At 40.8% G+C, this 20452-nt stretch overlaps 1 protein-coding gene across 3 annotated transcripts in view; it reads left to right on the forward strand.

Annotated features, from left to right (window-relative positions):
* Nucleotides 1-20452, forward strand: part of LOC110474508 (vasoactive intestinal polypeptide receptor) — a 120124-nt gene that overhangs the window by 71303 nt on the left and 28369 nt on the right. For all 3 annotated transcript variants that reach the window (XM_077789712.1, XM_077789720.1, XM_077789727.1), the window contains exons 4-6: nt 2413-2516; nt 8306-8406; nt 11089-11221. In XM_077789712.1, coding sequence (XP_077645838.1) covers nt 2413-2516; nt 8306-8406; nt 11089-11221 — 338 coding nt within the window. The remainder of the gene's footprint in view (nt 1-2412; nt 2517-8305; nt 8407-11088; nt 11222-20452) is intronic.

Below are 20452 nucleotides of genomic sequence, written 5' to 3' on the forward strand. Positions count from 1 at the left end.
ATCTGTGTGATACTTCAGTCTAACCTGAGCCTGTAAACCTCAGAGGAAAGCTAAGCTTGTGGGGCAATTTCCCAGATGTTATGCTCCTTTTCAGTATAGAAATTGATATTTTAAATAATAGTGATCAGAAATGTTATTTGGTCTGAGGAGAGACATCATCCATTACTTGAGGCAAGCTGTGGTGTGATAAAATCTTTGTTTTCTAACCTTCTACTTTTTGTATCTCTCAGACATCAGGTGAACATGAGAGGTTTTCAGAAGGTGTCTTGTATCACACCATGTGTGTGAATTTCCACATTTAAAATTACATGAGCAGCAAAGGGTGGTAGAAAATCTTCTCCGGGCAGTGAGTTTCCCTAAAGTCAGAGTAATTTTTTATTGTTTTTTTTAATCCCACTGATGCTTTGCCATTGTTCTTCTTTCTACCTTAGTTTCCATATCTGCTAAAATGTTGGGACAATTTTTGAAAGTATTGAGAGAGGTGAGAGCTCTTAAATAATCATAAAATTCTGAGGAAGTGCAATTGAAAGTAAGAAATTGGAGGGAAATAAGCTGAAAGAAGCACACCTTAGCTCGCTAAGAATAAGAAACAAAGATTTAAAACCACCATGAAATCTTAAGCCATCCTCAAACAGAGCTTTGAGCAGGAAATGGGAAGCAGTGAAGTTCAGATAATGGGATCCATTGTAACAAAGAAGAAATAACAGAAATTGCATAACCTCAAAAAAGCTGAAAGCACTGAACAGTCATTGATTTGTTTGCACAAGATCCTTTATGATCCTGATATGAACTCTGGTGGGAAGAGCTACAAACGGTGCAGGGAAAGCCTGGAACAGCAGCCCATGGAGCTGGGCTGAACCTGCTTCTTCTGGAGCAGCTGTGAAAATGAACAAAGGCACCTTCGAGAGCCCTCCCAGACTCAGATCTGTTGCAAAAACAGATTAAAGGGGCAAGTTTAATGTCAAAATCCATCTGTCACAGGGACTGGAGAAGCGCCTTCAGGCAGGGGACTGCCTGCTGCTGATTTCAGTGCAGAACATGGCTGGGAAGATGCTCAGATGACTCAAGTGTCAGAAATTGCTGGACACAAATATATTTGTGACTCACAGCTCCATAATTGATTTGGTCCCATTTGCAGGAGTTTTCTTACTCTTGCGTGCAAAGAGCTCCATTGTTGGAAATGTTTGCAAAGCTCTTTGAGCTTCACTGGTGTTGTTTTTCACCTTAAGAAGCAAGGTTTGACTTCTGTTTGTTCTTTGTGGTGTGTTGACCAGTTTTCCAGTTTTGTGTGGTGAATGGCACCAGTGCAATGCCCCAATAATGGGATCTTAATGAGGTGTGCAGGGTGGGGACTGGTGGGCAGGGAAGGTGCTGGGGGAATTTGCAGTGTGCTGTTGGGTGCACTGCTGCTTTGTTATTTTTTGACAAACACATATCTTGGCCTTTTATCCTACAAACTTCTTGGGGTAAGGCTTGTCCTGAGTGCTGCTCTCTCCTTTGGCTGGATTAAACTGATGGGGGTTTGAGGGTCGGCTGGGACAAGAAGCAGAGATGTTTTACAAAGTGAGAAGTGCTTTGCTCTCACAATCCTGGATGGATCAGGCAGTTCTGAGTACCAAAGAGCCACGTGAAGTTCAGGTTTGACAGTTTGGCTGAAGGAATGAGATGTTCTTGTGTTAATTAAAGCTCTCTTTAGCTGGTCAGAGGCCCCAGGCACTCAGTGAGCTTGACAGTCCAGGAAGTCTTCCTGCCCTGGAGTATTCAAGTTGAAACAGGCAATACAGGCTGTCAGTGTGTGTGGATTTTCTCCTTTCACAGCCAAGTTTTGAAGTGTTTTGTTCACAAACCAGAGTGCAGTGCATTTCCCAGGAATCACATTTGATCAGGGCTCAGTTGTAGGCAAGGTCTGAGTGTGGAGGTCTGGATTTAGTTCCCAGACCCCCAGCCTTATCTGCATGCTGTGAAATGAGCACTTTATCTATCCCTGTCCTGGCTTCTCACAGGCACGGTGAAAGGCATAAATACTTCACTGCTCTGTTCAGATAAAAAATTTCCAGGAACAAAGTCAATGTGACAATAAAACATTCAAACAATACTGGTGCAGTGCCAGGAACCAAAGGTCTGGGTACAATTTGCAGCATGGTACTACTGGAAGAGATGTTTGTGTGCCCCTCTGTATTAAAATGTACTTTTTTAGTGAGGTCTGGACTTTAAAACACAAGAGATGCTTCCTATTTAAAAACTCTGTGTAATATGAAAAATTAATAGCAAGGAAAAAGTATGAGAGTTTTTCTCTAAGTGTTACAAGAAATGTTCTTTGGCATTTATACCACAAAAGGCAGAAGTTGTTTTAGCAGTGAGCTGAAGGTTGCTTTTTAAATCATGTTTTTTTTTTTTTCCCTTTTCTTCCAGGGAATGTGACCAGGAACTGTACAAGCCAGGGCTGGTCAGATGTGTACCCTGCACCCTACGCTGTGGCTTGTGGCTATGATTCCAACAGCACTCCAGGGGAAGAGGTCTGTAAACCTGGATGGGTGGACATGCAGATTTAACAGGGATCAATATCCTAATTGTGTGATCTTCCCATGCCCAATCCTTCCCATTCCCTCTCTGATTCCTCGAGAGGGAAGGATCCTCTTGAGGGTCCTTGGAGTTCAAATGTTTGGTCAAGGAAATGATGTCACAGACTCACAGAATTATGGAATGGCTTGGGATGGAGGGGAACTTCAGGATCAACCCATTCCACCCCTGCCATGGGCAGGGACACCTTCCACTAGACCAGGCTGCTCCAAACCTTGAGCACTTCCAGGGGTGGGACATCCAAAATTTCCAGGATGTCAGGACCGGAGAAGATCAGACCATTGTCTGTGTGATAACTTCAGGTGTTTTATTTTCCACAGTACACTTTGAAACAAGCCTTCCACATTTGTGTTTATGCTTAAGTAGATATGGCGATTCCAGTCTTTACCATGGCAGCATAAGCATCTAAAGTTCTAAAGGGATAAAAATTATCTTTTGTTGCTTTGCAGATCTAACCAGCTAATACCTAGCTGTTATATATTTGCTCCCATATCTAGATATTTGTTAGATATGTCCTCCCTTCACTGTAGAGAACACAGATTTTCATGAAATTTTACTAGATTTTGATAGAAAATCTGAAAGTTCTCTGGGATATTGTTTGTGTATAAATTATCAATCTCTGACCTAGGTATATTTACAGAGTATTGTCATTCCACAGGAAGGAGTTTGTTACTGGTTTGCCGCATGCTGAGACATGAAGGGTAAAGTCTAAAGAGGATAACAAATGTTAGAAGCAAGACTCACCTCACCTAACTCAAAGTTCAGCATTTAATCTAAATTAATCACCTGTAGCAGTTCCATAGTCAATAAGAAAAAGCTTATGGAAGAAAAAAAGTTATAGTTCACTGCAATCATACATTGCAGTGTTTCTATTTTTATATAATAGGTTAATGTGTTTGTATTCAACTTCTACTCATACTTTTTAGTTGTTGTTTTTTAAGACATACCTCAGTGTTAGTGAAGGTTGGACATAGGCATCTCAATAATTAATTAATATGTGTTCCCAGTATTTAAGGGGGTTGTGGCGTTGCCAGAGCGCCGTGTTACCAGGAGAACCTCTATTGTGTTCTTTAAATTCTTTCTTAATTATTTTCCCTTGCTTTCCACTGTTTTTTCTTGCTGTTAAAGTCCAATTTGTGTGAAAGGTGGCTGAGGGGGGTGAACATGCAGTTGCAGCCTGTGAAGAAGAATAGATTTTTGTTCTGTTCTTGGATTGGCAGTGAGTTTGGGGAGCAAGAAGTAAAGGGAGTAGAAAAATCCCAGCAGGCTGTACAGGACATGAGGTTCAGGAAAGACTGATAAGCTTCCAGGAGTAAAAAAACTTCACAAACCTTTGGTCTCGGGTCAGAAACAGCAAGAAAAAAATAGGAAAAATAAATAAGGGCAGTGTGTAAGGTTTTAGCAGTGAATTCTGGCAGTCCCTAAAGCAGCAGATGATGTAGGCACCAATTGCTGCTCTGGGTCCATGCAGTGATGATGAGCCCTTCTCCAAGCTGACCTTTAAAAGGTGCATTAAATGGGGAGTGGGGTTCTTATCCTGCTCCTCTGTCAGATGTGATGCTCTTCTCCCTGCTGTGCTCCCACCTGCTCAGAGGGGCCACCCAGAGTTGTTGTGGTTGTTTTCTTTTGTTTTGTTTTCTTTTGTTTTGTTTTTTTTTAATTTGCTTTGCTCACGGTTAAGGATTAAATGTGTAGAGACGGTATTTTGTGTTTGGATTCAGATGTTTATTCATTCTTATTAATATTGTAGTCTTATAAGTTGTGAGTTGCACAGTATTTCACTAATAAGTTACAAAATGGTTTCGTATTTATCTCTATAAAGTCTTTCAAGGAAAAACTATCTAATTAAGAAATTATACTTAAATTATTTTTATTTTTAACTTAATAACTACTTTTGTTCTGCAATGTGGACTTTTCTATCTAATTATAAAATACAACTTAAACTCATGAAGAAGAAGGTGAAGAAGAAGGATTGGCTACTGCTTTAAAACTTCTATCTTGCCTTATATATATTACTATATTCTAAAACTTTAAGCTCTAAGTTTTCCACTATGTGATGTTACAGACTTCTATTTAAAATATACACTCATAATCTTTGTGTTAAAGATTATTATTATTAAAAATAGTAATAATAATAATAATAATAATAATAATAATAATAATAATAATAAATTTTGGAAGCTTTCTCTACGGCTTCAGGTCCAATGCAGTGTTTTCTTGAGGATCTGTGCTTTTCAACACAGAAAGTCTAAAATTCTCAGTATCCAGGGTTCCAGCATTGGGTCTCTGTAAGTTCTGCCTGAAAATGGTGAAATAAAGAGACACCTCCAGAGATCAGTTCAGCCCACATTTCTCTCCAAAAAATTTCTTTTCATTTACTCTCCAGGGAACCCCTTTGTCTTTGGACTGAATTATATGAACCCCAAAACACTTGGCTCTTGAAAGACTTTATAACAGTATTTCTCTTCTTTTTTTCTCTCAAAATTGTAAATGTGTCCCATTGTCAGCCAAGGGACAAATTTTGAGGTTACTGAACAGAAACCAAAGCAAATAAATCTCAGTTAATCTCAATTTAGCACCTACCTCAAATAATTGTTATTATCACACTCCTGTGAAATTAAGCAGAAGCTTTTAGAAGTCAAAGAGACAATGATGAAGTTGCCTGATTTCATTCTATAAAACAGCCAGGCATTCTGCCATGCATTGCCTTCACTTATCTACATCCCTTTCTTTTCTAATAAGAATATTTTATAATCTGGACCATGAGTGAAATTTCAATTCCATTTATGATCTTGGGTCAAATTCTCTGCTTTGACATCTCTGAAATAGGAACCAATTGTCATTAGCAAGTGCAGTGAGGAGTGAGAAGTCATGATGTGCTGCTTCCAGAACAGAGATGACCCCACATCCTGCATTAAAGCTGCATGCAAACCACCCCTCTCTGCACAAGAAGGATTAGTCACCATAAAATAAGGGGGGTGTTGGAATCTGTGGTATTGATGATTCTGAGATTGTAAAAAGTCTCTGTCTTTTTGTTTTGTCGTTAAAGAAGGAGTTATAATTTGTTTGTGTTGGTTTTTAAGGTTGTTTATTTTTGCTTATTTATAATATGTTTTGCTGCTTTGCCACAGGTTTGTCTTGCAGGGCAGCGTGTGGGGCTCTGCCCCTCAGTGGGATGTTACAAACATTATATACCAGAAACTATGTGTCTTATATTTATAAGAATGTGTTAATATCTATTATTTATGTTGAACAGTGTGTCCCCAACCTAAACTAATAAAAAAAATGCTAACACTGCAGTGAGACATGGAGGGCATGAAGAAGGAGAAAGAGGACAAGGCACACCCAATTTCCTCCATCTTGTCCCCTTTGGGGCCCTAATCTAGAATCCTAAAATTTGACTTTAGCACCCGTGCCACACTTAATTATTACTCATATCAAACACTCAGAGCTGGTAATTGATCCTGTGAGATTGAAAACTCTTTTCCATGGGCAGAGATCACAGCCAGTGTCGCTGGGGGCTCTGTCCAGGGGGGTTCCTGACCCCTGCCAAAGTCCCAAGCCTTCCAGGGCAGCCAGAGGGATGCCCTGGATTCCCACAGGGGGGAAGCAGGGAATTTCTTGTTGAATAACACCAGGAGCTTTCTGTGCATCACTTGCTCCTGGGAATAACCCTAAGAAGAAGAAGGCCTGCTTTTCTCTGCTCTCCTTAGGAAGAGGATCTCTTCCTCCTACAGTCTCCCACCAGGATCTTCTCCCTTTTGCTGGCCAAATCTTTCCTGGAACAGTTCTGCTCTGCTGCCATCAAAAATAGAGATAATAGAGAAAGATTAAATCAGCCTGAGGGAGTTTGGTTGCTTTAATTAGAAAAGTCAGAGCTGCCTTTGAGATCCCAAACTCCAGGAAGGCTGGAAAGAAGACTTTATCTTGGGGGTGCTGGTGGATGAGAGGCTGGACACATGCTGACCACGTGCACCTCTAGCTAAGAAATCCAATTGTATCCTGGGCTGATCCCACAGCCTGGGCAGCAGGGAAAGGGGGGATTCTGCCCCTCTGCCCCCTCAGGTGAGGCCCCACCTGCAGTGTTTTATCTGGGCAAGACCAGGCAGATAAATTGTGCTGAAACCCCTGAATTATCTATTCAGAGTGACCCAAAGCTCTCAGTGATGTGTCTGGAAGGATACGGTGCTTTAACCACCCCTGAGATCTGTGGTCAAAGATATGACCAGTGGTATCTCTGAAAACTCTCTTGTTTTAACACCCCTCCAAGCTGGCTTGTGCAAATGCTAAGGGATTGCAACTCATCCCAGCCTTCCTGGTTCTGTGAAGTACCAAATACTTGTCAAAGCCTGTGAAAATAGCACATAAAAATGTCAACTCTCGATGTTAGGGAAGAATATTTCTCCAAACAAGATTGGATTTAGATTTTCTGTCTAACCTGCTCTTTGTGGTTGTGGTTGTTTGGGTTGTTTATAGAAGATGGTGACAAAAAAGGCAAAGGAGAGTCAATCAAGAGCTGAAAAACAAAATTCCATAAACTGAGTTAGAGCCTCATAAAAATTTAGATTTTTTTAAATTTATAAATGTCTAAATATATTTTTTCCTTTTTTCTTAAGTTGGAAATAAAAACCCATTGATTTTGAGTGTCGCTAGAGAGCTTTGGAGTGCTTATTTGCCCATTTTATTTAGACTGGGATTCCCTGTTGGATCCAAGCCCTATTGTGTGCCGTTCCTCTGTGTGCTGTCAAAGAGAAAAACCATGAACCAATCTCCAACTTAACACATATTTCTGAGTTAACAGTGAGAACCTTTTACTTAGCTAAACACAGTGTAAATCCCACAAAAGCAAACCGATTTCCCAAACAGTTCTGCCCTAAGACCTTGTTAAGGAAATTAATCTCACCGCTCTCGCCACGTCAGACCCAGTGTCGTGCACTCTTTAGCTGAGCATCGGTGGCTCCTGTCCCACGAGGTTTTAGGCTGTAGCTGTCTCTGGAGGTGTCAAATCAGCCTCCTTCCAGCAGGAACCTTTCCTTTTGAAGCTTTAACCCAGGTTTGGAGTGGCCCAAGCCCTGCTGCAGCTCGATGAGTTCTCCACACTCACACCGGAGGTGTTTGAGTCACAAGCGATACTGGACAGGATTTTAAAGGGTGAAGGAATCAGAGGTGTTTTAAGAGAGTGAAGAAGTGTTAGAACTCAAAATGTCCCTCAGACATTTTTGGAGGTTCCAGGCCCTGGTCAAAAGCATTTGAGACCCTGGCAGGCAGATGGAAACAGCTGTGATTATGGATTTGAGCTATGGAATGATCTACCAACCTTTCAGGACGAACAAGTCACAAAAGTTTAGATATTATAGTAGAAGTAGTTACAAAGTAGAGGGAAGAATTTTTTAGTGTTGTATGGAGGGCTTTTACTTTGTACATGGGGGTCAGAAGTTTTAAGATGGAGGGATTTGGGCCTTCCCTGTCCTCCCTCATTCTTCTTCCTTACCTCCATGTTCCTGATGATGTTGGCATTCACAGATTGGTTTAGAGTAGAAAAGCACCATTTAATAGAGGTAATGGGCATTGGGGAAAACTGTAACCATGTCACACGTAATGTACCATATAAAAGATAGCAGCAGCTCCATCAGAGAAGGATGATTTCCTTATCCCAGCAGTCAGTGATGCTTTGTTTAGGATTTTGGACTTCTTAGAAATCCCTGTTTTCTTTCTTTCACACCAGCAAACTTCGTTCTACGGAACGGTCAAGACCGGCTACACCATCGGACACACCTTATCCCTCATCGCCCTGACGGCTGCCATGATCATTCTGTGTCTCTTCAGGTAAGGTCACCTGTTGGAACTCAAAATGTCCCTCAGACATTTTTGGATGTTCCGGGCCCAGGTCAGAAGCATTTGAGACCCTGGCAGGCAGCTGGAAACAGCTGTGATTTTGGGTTTGAACATGGAATGATTTACCAACTTTGAAGGTAGAACAAGCAGTCACAAAAGTTTAGATATTAGAGTAGAAGTAGTTACAAAGTAGAGGGAAGAATTTTTTAGTATTGTACAGGGGGGTTTCAACACCTGTACAGGGGGGTTTTAGTTTTGTACATGGGGGCCAGAAGTTTTAAGATGGAGGAATGTAGGCCAGTCCTGTTCCTCCTCTTTCTTCTTCCTTACCTCCATGTTCTTGGTGATGTTGGCACTCACAGATTGGTTTAGAGTAGAAAAGCACCATTTAATATAGGTAATAGGCATTGGGAAAAACTGTAACCATATAACATGTAATGTACCATATAAAAGATAGAAAAGCACCATTTAATATAGGTAATAGTCATTGGGAAAAACTGTGAACATGTAACACGTAATGTCCCATATAAAAGACAACAGCAACCCTGGGTGGGAGAGAAGAAGCAGTCGGGGTCAGAGAGGATGTCAGGGTGTGTGTGTGCCTCTGCCTGAGCTGTGAGCAAACCACAGCAGCAGAGAAGAAAATCTTTTAGATAACTTGCAATAAACTGCCTTGAGACTGGACAACAGAGACTGCTGAGCCTTTTTTTGGAAGCTCGGGTTGGAGGAGAGACTTTTCCACCACACGGAACCCCTGAACCAGAACAGAAAGGGACGGGGAAAGGAATGACTCAAAGTCTGGACAGGCTACGAGTGTTACAGGAAGACGCCCAAGATTTCTTTCAATCTGTGTTGGACAGGGGAGGAAGGTTCCTCCATCTTTCAGTGTCGCTGTGTTTTGGCGCGCGATTTGTGACATTTTTGTGGGAGTTGTAACCCAAATCCAATTATCTGGGTGGATTTATCTCACCAAAGGCAGATCGTTCTATGATGGATCCCTGTTAGAGGGTTACAGTCTATAGAATCCTGTATATGGATATCATGGAATTTCCACCTAAAGTAGGTACTCAAAATGGTATCCAAAAATTGCATCCAAAAATATCCACAATCACAAAATCCCAGAATGGTTTGGGTTGGAAGGAACCTTAATGGTCATCTCATTCCATCTCCCAGACAGGGACACCTTCCACTATCCCAGGTTGCTCCAAGCTCCATCCAACCTGGCCTTGGACACTTCCAGGGATGGAACATCCACAGCTTCTCTGGGAAGCCTGTTTCCTCCCAAAGCCTTTTCAAAAAATACTTCCTGCTGTCACCCTATGGCATGACAGAGACACCCAGGACCATTTACACTTGCTGGTGTCCCTGAGATATGCTCAAGTGTGGCAGATAAGATGCAGGGCCTTCAGGAGACCCAGGACCTCATGGATGGATGGGCAGATGCTCTGCAGCTCATCAAGTGGCATTGGAATCCCAGGGTGCAGCAAATGGATCCATTCTTGCTCCCTATTTTTTGCAATAGATTCAGGCATCTAAATTTGGGTGCCTCAAATGGAGAAATCTGCATATACATAATCTCCTATTATAAATTAATTTATGTAAAGGGAGATCAACAAAAAGCTGAGATGGAAGAGCTCTTTGGATGAGACTCCATCTCTCACGTAAGACAGAGCACATTTTCTAGGGTAACTCACACCAAGGCCGGCCTCACCCTTCAGGAATTCAGCACTTCTCCCATGTGCTGTCTCCACTCCTCTTACAATGTGGAGTCCATCAGACACTTGCCAATTCCCTCCACAAGGTACAAGGTGCCAGCCAGGCTGGTGAAACCATTGAGGATCCTGTTTTGTCTTGGTGGCAAACAGCTCAACTTGACTTGGCCTGCAGGCACAGAGGACTCAGCTCAGCCCCATTATCTTGCCACCATCAGAGATTAGCAGCACAACCTCTGCCAGTGCCCAGAGGCTCGTTAAGAGCTGGTAATTTAAAATTGCTGCTGAGTGAGCTCTGCTATGGTTCTGGTGTCTGTACAAAGTTCCCATTTCCAGACTATTAGGCTTTTCACTTCAGCTGATATAAACTCTCTCTTAAAAAAAACCTCCTACTTGATCAGAATTCATCTTTAAAATATTAGCAGGCAAGGGATAGAAAAACTCTGGTGTAGTTCTCAGTATCATTAACAACCAGTAATTTTTAAGTAAAAATATAGTTCATACTGCTCCAGAAAGTCTGTAATATGCGTTAATTCTGGCAACAGATGCTGAGAATTTATTTGCCTGCTTGACGAGACGTTTCACTTTGAAAAGAATTATTGCAGCAGAAACGTTCTGTAGGAAGAAAGCCCTTTATCATGAGCACAGTCTGCTCAGTCAAAAGCATTTCTTTTCCAGTGGAGAGCAGTGGGATGGAGCTGCTTTCTGTCATCCTGTATTTTTGCTGTTTTTCTGAGGATTGAAAAAGCAGCAGTACTGCTACAGATACATGAATTGCCACATTCTGTGCAATTAAAGGGAATTAAGTGGATTTGTGGTGATGTTTATCAGACCAGAGCCTGCCCCAGGGTTTCTAATGTTTAATTGTAACTCTAAGTCATGGTTGAAGAAATGTGTAAATATAAAAATAACTCTTTTGAGAAGATTTGCTATTCAGAAATGTTTCATTCCTTCCCAACAGAAAACTACACTGTACTCGAAATTACATTCACATGCACCTCTTCATGTCCTTCATCATGAGAGCCATCGCAGTCTTCATCAAGGATGTCATCCTGTTTGAAAGTGGGGAGTCTGAGCACTGCTTCATGAGTTCAGTAAGTAGCCTCAAAATTTCCACCTCATTTTGTTGCCCCTCTTAAGCAATTCACCAAAATTGCCCTGCAAATGCATGTGATGTGGTACTTTGGGAAGATTTCAAATCCTTTTCTCATTTGAAAGGGAAAAAAAAAAATTCATGATTGCTGCCATTTGACTTATATGGAGAAGGAATAAATTGATTATCAGACTCTGATAATCAATTTATATACATTTTATATATGGTCCTTTGCATATAAAGAGTCCTATATATTTTATATATGTTCCTTATATATAAAATGTATATACATTTTTATATCTGGTCCTTTCTGAAGCTGGTCTTAAGGGTCTTAGAGGTGTTTTCAAACCTTAAGGATTTTATCAGATCGAACCCACAAGTGAGGTTGTACAGGATTTTGGGGCTGCTGTGAGTCCTGTGTCCATCTCCCAGACACATGCTCATTTCTTGGATATCCTGGTCAAAGGAGGTTTGTGTTTAGGGTTTCAATAAAACCTTTTCCTTCCACAAGGATGGGAGTTAGATCCAAATTTACATAACTAATTTTAGTTATCTGTGGGGTAAGTACTTACACACGAGCTGTGTGTGTTACATGCATCCATAGATAGTGGGCTCTAATTAATCTAATTAATCTGCTCCCTGGAGTCTGGAATGCTGTTCAATCCTCTGGGAGAAGGCACCTGCATGTGGGTGATTCTCTGGGCTCCAGTGACCAGATCCCTGCAGGACTTCAGGCAGGAAATCTATGCGCAGACATCATCATCCATTTTTCATCTGAATCAGTGTCCCACGCTCGCTGTCTGCAACTGTGAGATTTCCCTACTGCGATGATAAATAAGGGGAATAAAGGAGTTGGGTTATTTATTTTTTGCCTTTCAAACTCAGTGTTATCAGCTGGAGCAAACATTAAGGAGGGAGAAGGGCTGTTTATCTGAAGGCAACACTGACGTAAGAGGATACCAGTCATGAATAAATTTAGGCAGGAAATGGAAATCACCAAAATTCAGAGATGTGATTAGAAGTTATACAGGGAAAAAAAAAAATAAAAAAACCAAACCAGGAACCCTCCAAAGTAAATTCAGAGCATTAGATGAGCTGCTTGCTGATACCTCTGGACTTGTTTTTTATGTCATACACCACCAGAAAAAAAGATTCTCTTTTCCATCCACCCAATTTCTTCCTTGCTTTCCTGTATCCTTACCCTGAATTATCCCTACTGTTATAATGACCTTTCTGAGCATCTCTCAGTAGAAACCCAGAGCAGCCTCCTCTCAGCTTTTCCCAAGATTTGTGTGCAGCATGATTCCTTGCCCTGTGTGCTTCTTCCTCTCTGTGATTCACTAGGATCTGGATTCTTGGAATGGGATTTTCTTGTGAAAGTCCACGAATGGGTAGAAAGACATGGAAATTGGAATAAATTGCCACAGATTAATTGTCAATGCCAATTGGCAGAGCAGCCAAGCCAGGACAGGCCATGGAGTGTGAACCCACCTCTCATCCCTGTGGGAGTTTGCACGGGATTTTGCGGGATCAGGACTGAGGCACAGTTGCAGAGAGCTGACTGAGAAGTGTTTGCTTCCCATCCATGCAGAAACATTTCTGGGTGTAAATACAGAATTTTCCTGCAGAATCCAGAATACCTGCACTTTCAGGTAGCCCATGGGTACAACATTTTTGTGTTTCTCCCCATAAGAAGATTTTGGAGTTAATTGCCAGCTCAGGGCAAATGGCTGGATGATACATAACATTTATAAAATCATGTGGGATAAATCTGTCTCTACCACATAAGGCTGAGCATACTCCTTGCAAAATCTGCACCAGTCTTGAACCAGTATTTTGGACAACTTTTTAGGCCACAGTCTAAAAATACTGACACAAAATGCCTCTCCTAACATTCATCTGTTAGCAAAAATTGTTATAAAATCCATTGTGCTCCTGTGGGCTTGGTTGGGTTGGGTTAGGTTGGTTTGAGTTAAATTTGTGCTTTGAACTTGCAGGATAAAGCTTGACTTGGGAAACCTGGTACTAACTCATATAGTCAGGATTTTATACACAATTCACTGAAGGCCGTGTGTGTAATGGATGTGGCCTTGAGCTCGTTCAGATTTGAGCAAACAATTTGCTGAATGCTCTCACTGCTACTCTGGTTTAGAACAGGGCAAACCCAAAGCAATAAAAGTGTTTCCTTAGAAGAGGAAGTGCCACACTCAGTTCCTTCAGGGAATGAAAGGGTAAAGACATCCTCCTTCCAGAACAGATTTAGGGCTATAAAATCCAAATGAATAGAAACCTTTCCCAGCATTTCTACCAAAGTCCTCAATTTGATATTGCCTGCTGCAGTAAGAAGACTTTAAATTATGTTTGGTGCTCTAGCCACACAAAAATACATTAAGCTCTCCACCAGTAAATGTGTCAATGCTTCAATAAAGTAGGAACTTCAACACAGGAAAATGTGTATGTAATAAAAAAACCCTTTTTAATAGGCTTTACAGCATTTTTACTTAATTTTACCTGGTTTGGGACACTTCAGGTGTGGTGTTAACTCTCCACCATTTTAAACTCAAAGAGAATTGCATTGCTACAGATTTCAACATGAAAAAACACCCTGAAAAATTAATTTATTGAGCATTTATATGGACCACAATGTCTGAGAATGTGGCTGTAATCATTGCAAGGCCAGTGCAGCCAAAATTAAAAATATATGTGATGAGCATCATTGAGTGATGGTTTGAGCCAGCACTGGGTGATGTTTGCAGAGTGATGAGCAGTCCTTGGTCCTCCTTTATGGATAAACTCTCTCCTGGGGGGAAGAGAAGTCTTGCTGCTTGGGTGAAAAAATCAACCCATTTTCATTAGGCAGAAAACCTGAGCTGACAAGCAGGGCTGGTTGTTTTTATCACTAAATGGAGCAGGTTTAAATGATTTTAAACCCAGAACCTGCACAAGGCCCCTTGTTCCACACTGAGGAAGCTCAGCACAGGTGGCTTTGTCAACATCCCTCACTCCTTCTCCTCTTCCCAGGTGTCCCAAACCTGTAAGATTTGTTTCTAGGCACAAGGAATGAAGGAATGAATACAGCCTCAAAGCCTGAAGGAGACACAAGCCCACAAGAATACAAGCAGAGAATTAGTCCCATTTCCTTGTATTCCATGTGTCAGCTCAAATAATAATACAAAAGATCCTTCAAGAGACATACCCAATTCTACCAATTAAGCAGAGATTAGAAAAGAAAAACAAATTAAAGGAAGGCAATTTTAACATGACATCAACACAAAAAATAGCCTACCAATAAAATAGGGCAAACAAAATACAAATTCCAAATTTATACCACTGACACACGACATAATTAAAGACTTGAGACAAACAATTAAAGAGAGCAGCATAAGCTCTCTCTACTTCAAGCAACAATTAAAAACCACTTTTAGTAATTATGATCTAGTACCATATGACTGCAAATATACCACCACAATCTTAACAGGTTCACAATACATACTATAAGAAGTAAATAAAGGACTGTCACCAAATTAATAGAGACCTATACTAAAGCTCAAGTCTCATGGAGAATTCTTAGACAGAACTCATCCAAAAGTGGATTCTTGTGGGATTTTCCAGTAAGAAACAAAACACTGCAGGGAATTTTCTAGAGGGGTGTAATGGCCACGCACAGACACAACATTCTGCTCAAGGTACCACGAGGACACCAAACCCACTCCCTCCCTCTCTCTCATAAAGTATTTATGTAGCTTTTTAATTGTAATTATAGGCAATTGAATCATCCTCTTGGCTTAAATGGATTAAAAACAGGCATCTGCTTGAGTGTGTTAGTCAGCTGGGGCTTTAAGCACTTGGATGTGGAGGTGATGAGGCTCAGAGGGCTCTCTGGAGCCACCCACTCGGACTTCTTCAATAATTCTCCAATTCATCTTCCCCACTATTGTTTTTGACTCACTCAGGTTATATTCTGTCTCACAAATTGGTCATTTCTGATAAAAAACTCGCTGCATGTGACTTTGTTACATCTGCAAATTGTTCATCGTGTGTGAAAAATTGCACCATTTTGCAGTCTGGATTTGCCTTCATTTTTTTTTCAGGTTTTGCTTTATTTGGTTTAGTTTTGTTTTGTTTTCCTGCCAGACTCAAGAGGCCTCCTCAGAAGTTTTAGTTTTTCTCACTGAGTTCCTCAGGTTTAGTGCCCTTCCCTCTTGGCATTCCCACAATTTATCTTCCCCTTTCCTTCTCTCCCTGGGGAACATCCTGCAAAAAAACAACAGTCAAAAAAACAAATGTGGTAGAAGGATTGAACTAAACACTTCAATAGTTGTTTTATTTCATTTTTTGTGGGTTTAAGGATAGGTTTTGATATAGTTTTATTACTGTCATATCTGGATGACATAATAATGATGAACCACTTACATTTCCAGCCCTGCTGAAGACAAAGCCAACAGTTTCCTGTAAACAGAGATCAGATTCTACAGATTAAATTCAGGCTGAATTTTTTCTGAGCTCTGAAAGTTTGCCCTTGCTGGAGATTCAGCCAAAGGAGATCACATCATTTATCTTTTCCCTTTTGTATTATACCAGTAAAACAAAAAATTCCAACACAAAAATTATTCTTTGCCAAGGAGAGTGGGAGTTCAGCAGTTGAGAATTTACATGCATATCTCACATTTTCAGAATGAAAAATTGGTGGCTTTTTACTTTAATTCCCTCAGGACAAACTGATAACAGCTACAGGCCCCTAAATGAATTTTATTTATGGATGTTGAAGACAGATGCATTTTCATTTCCAGCAGTGAGGCTACTCAGATCCATGTGGGAGCACCACGATATGCAGGCTGAAGGAAAAATGAAAGAGTAGAAGGTTTTTTTATGCACTTGTGTTAAAGCAAAACAAATATTAGAGAGCCAGTTGTTTCCTTGGGTGATATCTGATGATCATTGCTACAATCTAAGGTTTACAGAAAAACAGAGCGGTAAAAAAAAATTTAAAAAAAAAACAAACAAACAAACAAAAAAAAAACCACAAAAAAAACCCTAGAGAAAGGTCCTGTAAATCATGAAAAACAACAGAGAGAAAGCAAAGGGAAGGAATGGAGAAAGAAGGAAATAACCCAGGAATGGAGAAAGAAGGAAATAATACAGAAATAGAGGCAGAAGGAAATAACCCAGGGATGAAGGAAGGTCAGACTGGCAGAGCTCTGGAGGAATTTTCTTTACTTCAGTGATTCTGTAATCCTGGACACAGCAGTGCCACCCTCATGGGCTGGCACCTTAACACACCAAAAAAAAGAGGGGAAATGGTAAAAGTGTGAGGAAGGGCTTTATTAAAACCCGACCACCTTCTCTTTTTAATTTCTCCCTTTGTGGTTGACTTGGCTCACTGCTCACAAGTGTCTTTATCCTGTGATTGATGAGCACAAAACAGGCACAGCTAACCCATTTACCAAGATAATTCTATTTTTACACTTGAACTCAACTCTGAGTCATCTGATGCCCAGGTTAGACCAGCCAGAGCTAATCAGCATCTCAAAAATACTCACAAGACGGCTCCCAAAAATCAAACAGGAATTCCTAAGAGACAAAGTAGAAAGGCTGAGTCCTTCAAGACTGACAGTTACATAACCCTTGTTAAAATCAGCAAAGATAAATTCTTAAATAGCCTAGAGGGTCACAGTCATGGGGCTTAAAGTTGAGTCTCATGCGAGGGAAAGCAGAAGTAAGAGTTTTTTCCTGAATCCTGAATCCAGTGTTGGATTTTGAGGATTTGAGGAGGCCTGCATGGGAAGTGGGCAAGGCATGAAGAGCAGCCATGTGCACCACGTTTTTCATCAGTGTAAAGTGGTACAACTCCATTTGTTTTAATACAAAATTTACAGGTATAACTCCATTTATTTCAATACAAAATTCACTGGTGCAACTCAATTTGTTTTAATACAAAATTTACAGGTGCAACTACATTTATTTTAATACAAAATTCACTGGTGCAACTCAATTTATTTTAATACAAAATTTACTGGCGCAACTCCATTTATTGTAATCAGTGCAGGATCTGCCCCTGCCATGCTTTGCACATGAAATAGAGGCTGTCTCATGTAATTTCCTTGTAAATCCTCACCTCATCCCTGGATGTGTCCAAATCCAGGTTGGACAGAGCTTGGAGCAGTGTGGGACAGTGGAAGGTGTCCCTGCCCATGGCAGAGGGTGGCACTGGTTGATCTTTAAGGTTTCCAACCCAAACCATTCCGGGATTCTATTTCTATAAATGCCTTGCCATTTTCAGCTGGCTTTCACCTGGCACTGAGGAGGTGAAACTACAGAGAAAAACCAAGTTTAAATCAGCTTTAAATTAAATCCTGGGACTTTGAATTTCACATGACTTTGGATTGAGCTCTTTCTGCAGAAATACAATGCTCCATGCTGGTGCATCAGTGGCCCAACCTTGTTGCCGGTGGAAGAGGCACAGGAAAGAAATAAGTAGAAATAGAAATAGAAATAGAAATAGAAATAGAAATAGAAATAGAAATAATAGAAATAATAGAAATAATAGAAATAATAGAAATAATAATAGAAATAACAGAAATAATTGAGATAATAGAAATAGATAAAAACTGATCCAAAAGGTTCTTCCTGATTTCTCCATTGCTCCACACTTTTGATGGGAGCAGGAAAGTCTTATCTGGCTGAGGCAGGGGGGCTGTGCCTGGGTCAGGCTGTACAGCCCAGCTCGTCCATCTGGGAATGGCATTTCTGCTTTATGAAGTGGCAACAAATCCACGAGCCCAGACACAAATCCAGGTTATAATAGCTTCATAAATTGCCCAATGACAGCTGACATGAGGCAAGTATTGCAGGGCATGCTCTTGGGGCAATGACGGGTGCACAGACATGTAATGGATTGTGACCTGAAGGAAAGCAGGTTAAGATAAATGGAATTAATTAGCCATTGGCAAGGCTTTAAAGTGCCCTTGCATAATGTTTCTGAGGCACCATGAGTGCAGAGCACGAAGTTAACAGGGAAAATGAGGGTTTGGGACCCCTTCTTCCTGTGCCTGAGGCAGGCAGTGACCATGAATCCAGTTAAATTGATCTGCCTGTACTGTTAATAGCACATTTTTACACTTGGAGTTGAAGACTCTGAAAGGTTCATCATCAAGACATAAGATAACTATTCCCATGAAGGTCTTTTATTTTTCATAAGTCCTGATAGATCATAAATTGCTTTAACAGAGACTTTCAGACTGGAGTCCTTGTGCTTCTATTGTGAGCCACTTTGCTTCTGCCAAGATGGCCTTTTAAGAATATCTTGAATTACATTTCTTCATTCATAGATATTGTTCATAGCATCCTAAATTTCTGTGCATCTCCCAGGAAAACCTGCAGAGCCACCCACTAGTGCAGCAATTTATTGTTTGAAATTCCCTGTGATAGGGAGGGAGGGAAGGAGTCAAAGGCACCCAACTGATTTAGGAGGAGTTTTCTCGTTTGAGTTTTTGAAGACAATTCATTTCATTACTGAGCATAAACTTTGTGGGGCTTTTTTATAGCCCACCTGTTTGAACCCAGTCTACAACTGCAATTAAACTGAGGGAAGAAATTAAAGTTATGGCTTTTTGCCAGGCAGTCTGGCTTGTTTGTTTTTAATTTGCTTTTTTGCTGTTGTTACACAAAAGGTTGGGTGTGCAAAGCCTAAGTTAGCATAAGTCAGTTTATTTTTCTTTTTTTTTTTTCTCTCTTTTTATTTCTCCTTTATTTTCTCTTTTTCTTTCTCTTTTTCCTTTTTCTTTCTCTTGCTAACACAGTTCAGTGATGGCCTTGGCAGTGCTGGATTTACAGTAGGACTCAATGGTAATGAAAGTCATTTTCAAACCAAATGATTCTCCGATTCTGTGATCTAAAAGTTAAAAGCAGAGAAAAATCCCCCATGAAAATGGAAAAGATGTGTTCAGAAACTGAGTCCACCCTGACATCTCCATGGCACATGCACAGAAATTAATGGGTCATGTTTAGCCATGGACAGAGCATTTAGATTATAGAATTATTGGGAATTTGACACTTATATGAATTCCAGTGCCATGATAGTGAGATGGGGAATTAATCACGTTGTGTAGCCTTACGAGCAGAGCAATTATTTGGGTATTGGATCATTATTACAGATTTCATTATGCTTTGGTTAAGGTGGATGTCTCAACAGAAGGGGTGGGGTGGGAACAGATCAAAAGTGATATATTCCTGAATTTACTTATGGATATGAGTGTCTAAAGTGGAACTATAGTTATGGACAGTCCCTGTGCTGAAAATTCTTAATTTCAGCATCTCCAAAGCAGACAACACCTGGCCAGTGCTGTCCCATCTTTCAAGTCGTGTGTGGGATCTATGAAGAGCTTTTAAATAAGGTCAAGGAAGCCTCTTTGACCAGGCTGGGGAGAAGATCAGCTCCTCTGTGGCAGGCGCCTTCTTCTATCTCTCAGGATTTTTTCATAGAGGTGCACAGAGGAAAGAAGGAGAAAACAATTTCTATTTCTGCTCCTTGTTTTTCCCATGTGGAATGTGTTTGGAGAATTGTTTACCTGGGATGATTGCTTGGTCAGATTCTGGTGAGGATTGCTTGACCCTGATGGCCAATCCAACTCACCTGGGGCTGGGCTCGAGTGAGAGGGTCACAAGTTGTGAGTTAGAAATGGGAGTTAGAAAAAGTAGGTTTGTAGTTTTAGTATCTCCTTTAAATAGTATATGAATGTATTATAGTATAGTTATAATAAAGAAATCATTCAGCCTTCTGAACTGGAGTCAGGCATCAGCATTTCTTCACCTGCATTTACAATGCTCCTGCTGTTTGCAATTGCAGCCCCAGTCAGTCAGCAGCCCTTCCACAGGTCATGTCTTCTGGGCAACATAAAACAAGAGTGCTGGATAAATCTGTCACTGGGAAAATGAGGTTTTATCAGTCTTCTATGGAAGACACCTGCAGGAATCTCAGTGTAAATCTCTTCCTGCTGCAGTGCTGGTGGTAGCCCAGGTAACAGCACCAAAATACCTTAAAGGAGGATTTTGAGGTCTCAAGGTTTCATGATTGATGGATTGAGGCAAACCTGAGCCCACATTTTTTGCTGGATGTCCCAACTCCATCAATAATGCCAGGAGCTGCATCACTGACCAGGATTGCATGGGATGTCTTCCATATATCCTTAATCTGACTTAAAGAAGTGTTGGTGCCCTGCCCCAACCCTTCCAC

The sequence above is a fragment of the Lonchura striata genome, chromosome 1, assembly GCF_046129695.1.
Source record: "Lonchura striata isolate bLonStr1 chromosome 1, bLonStr1.mat, whole genome shotgun sequence".
NCBI classification, from domain to species: Eukaryota; Metazoa; Chordata; class Aves; order Passeriformes; family Estrildidae; genus Lonchura; species Lonchura striata.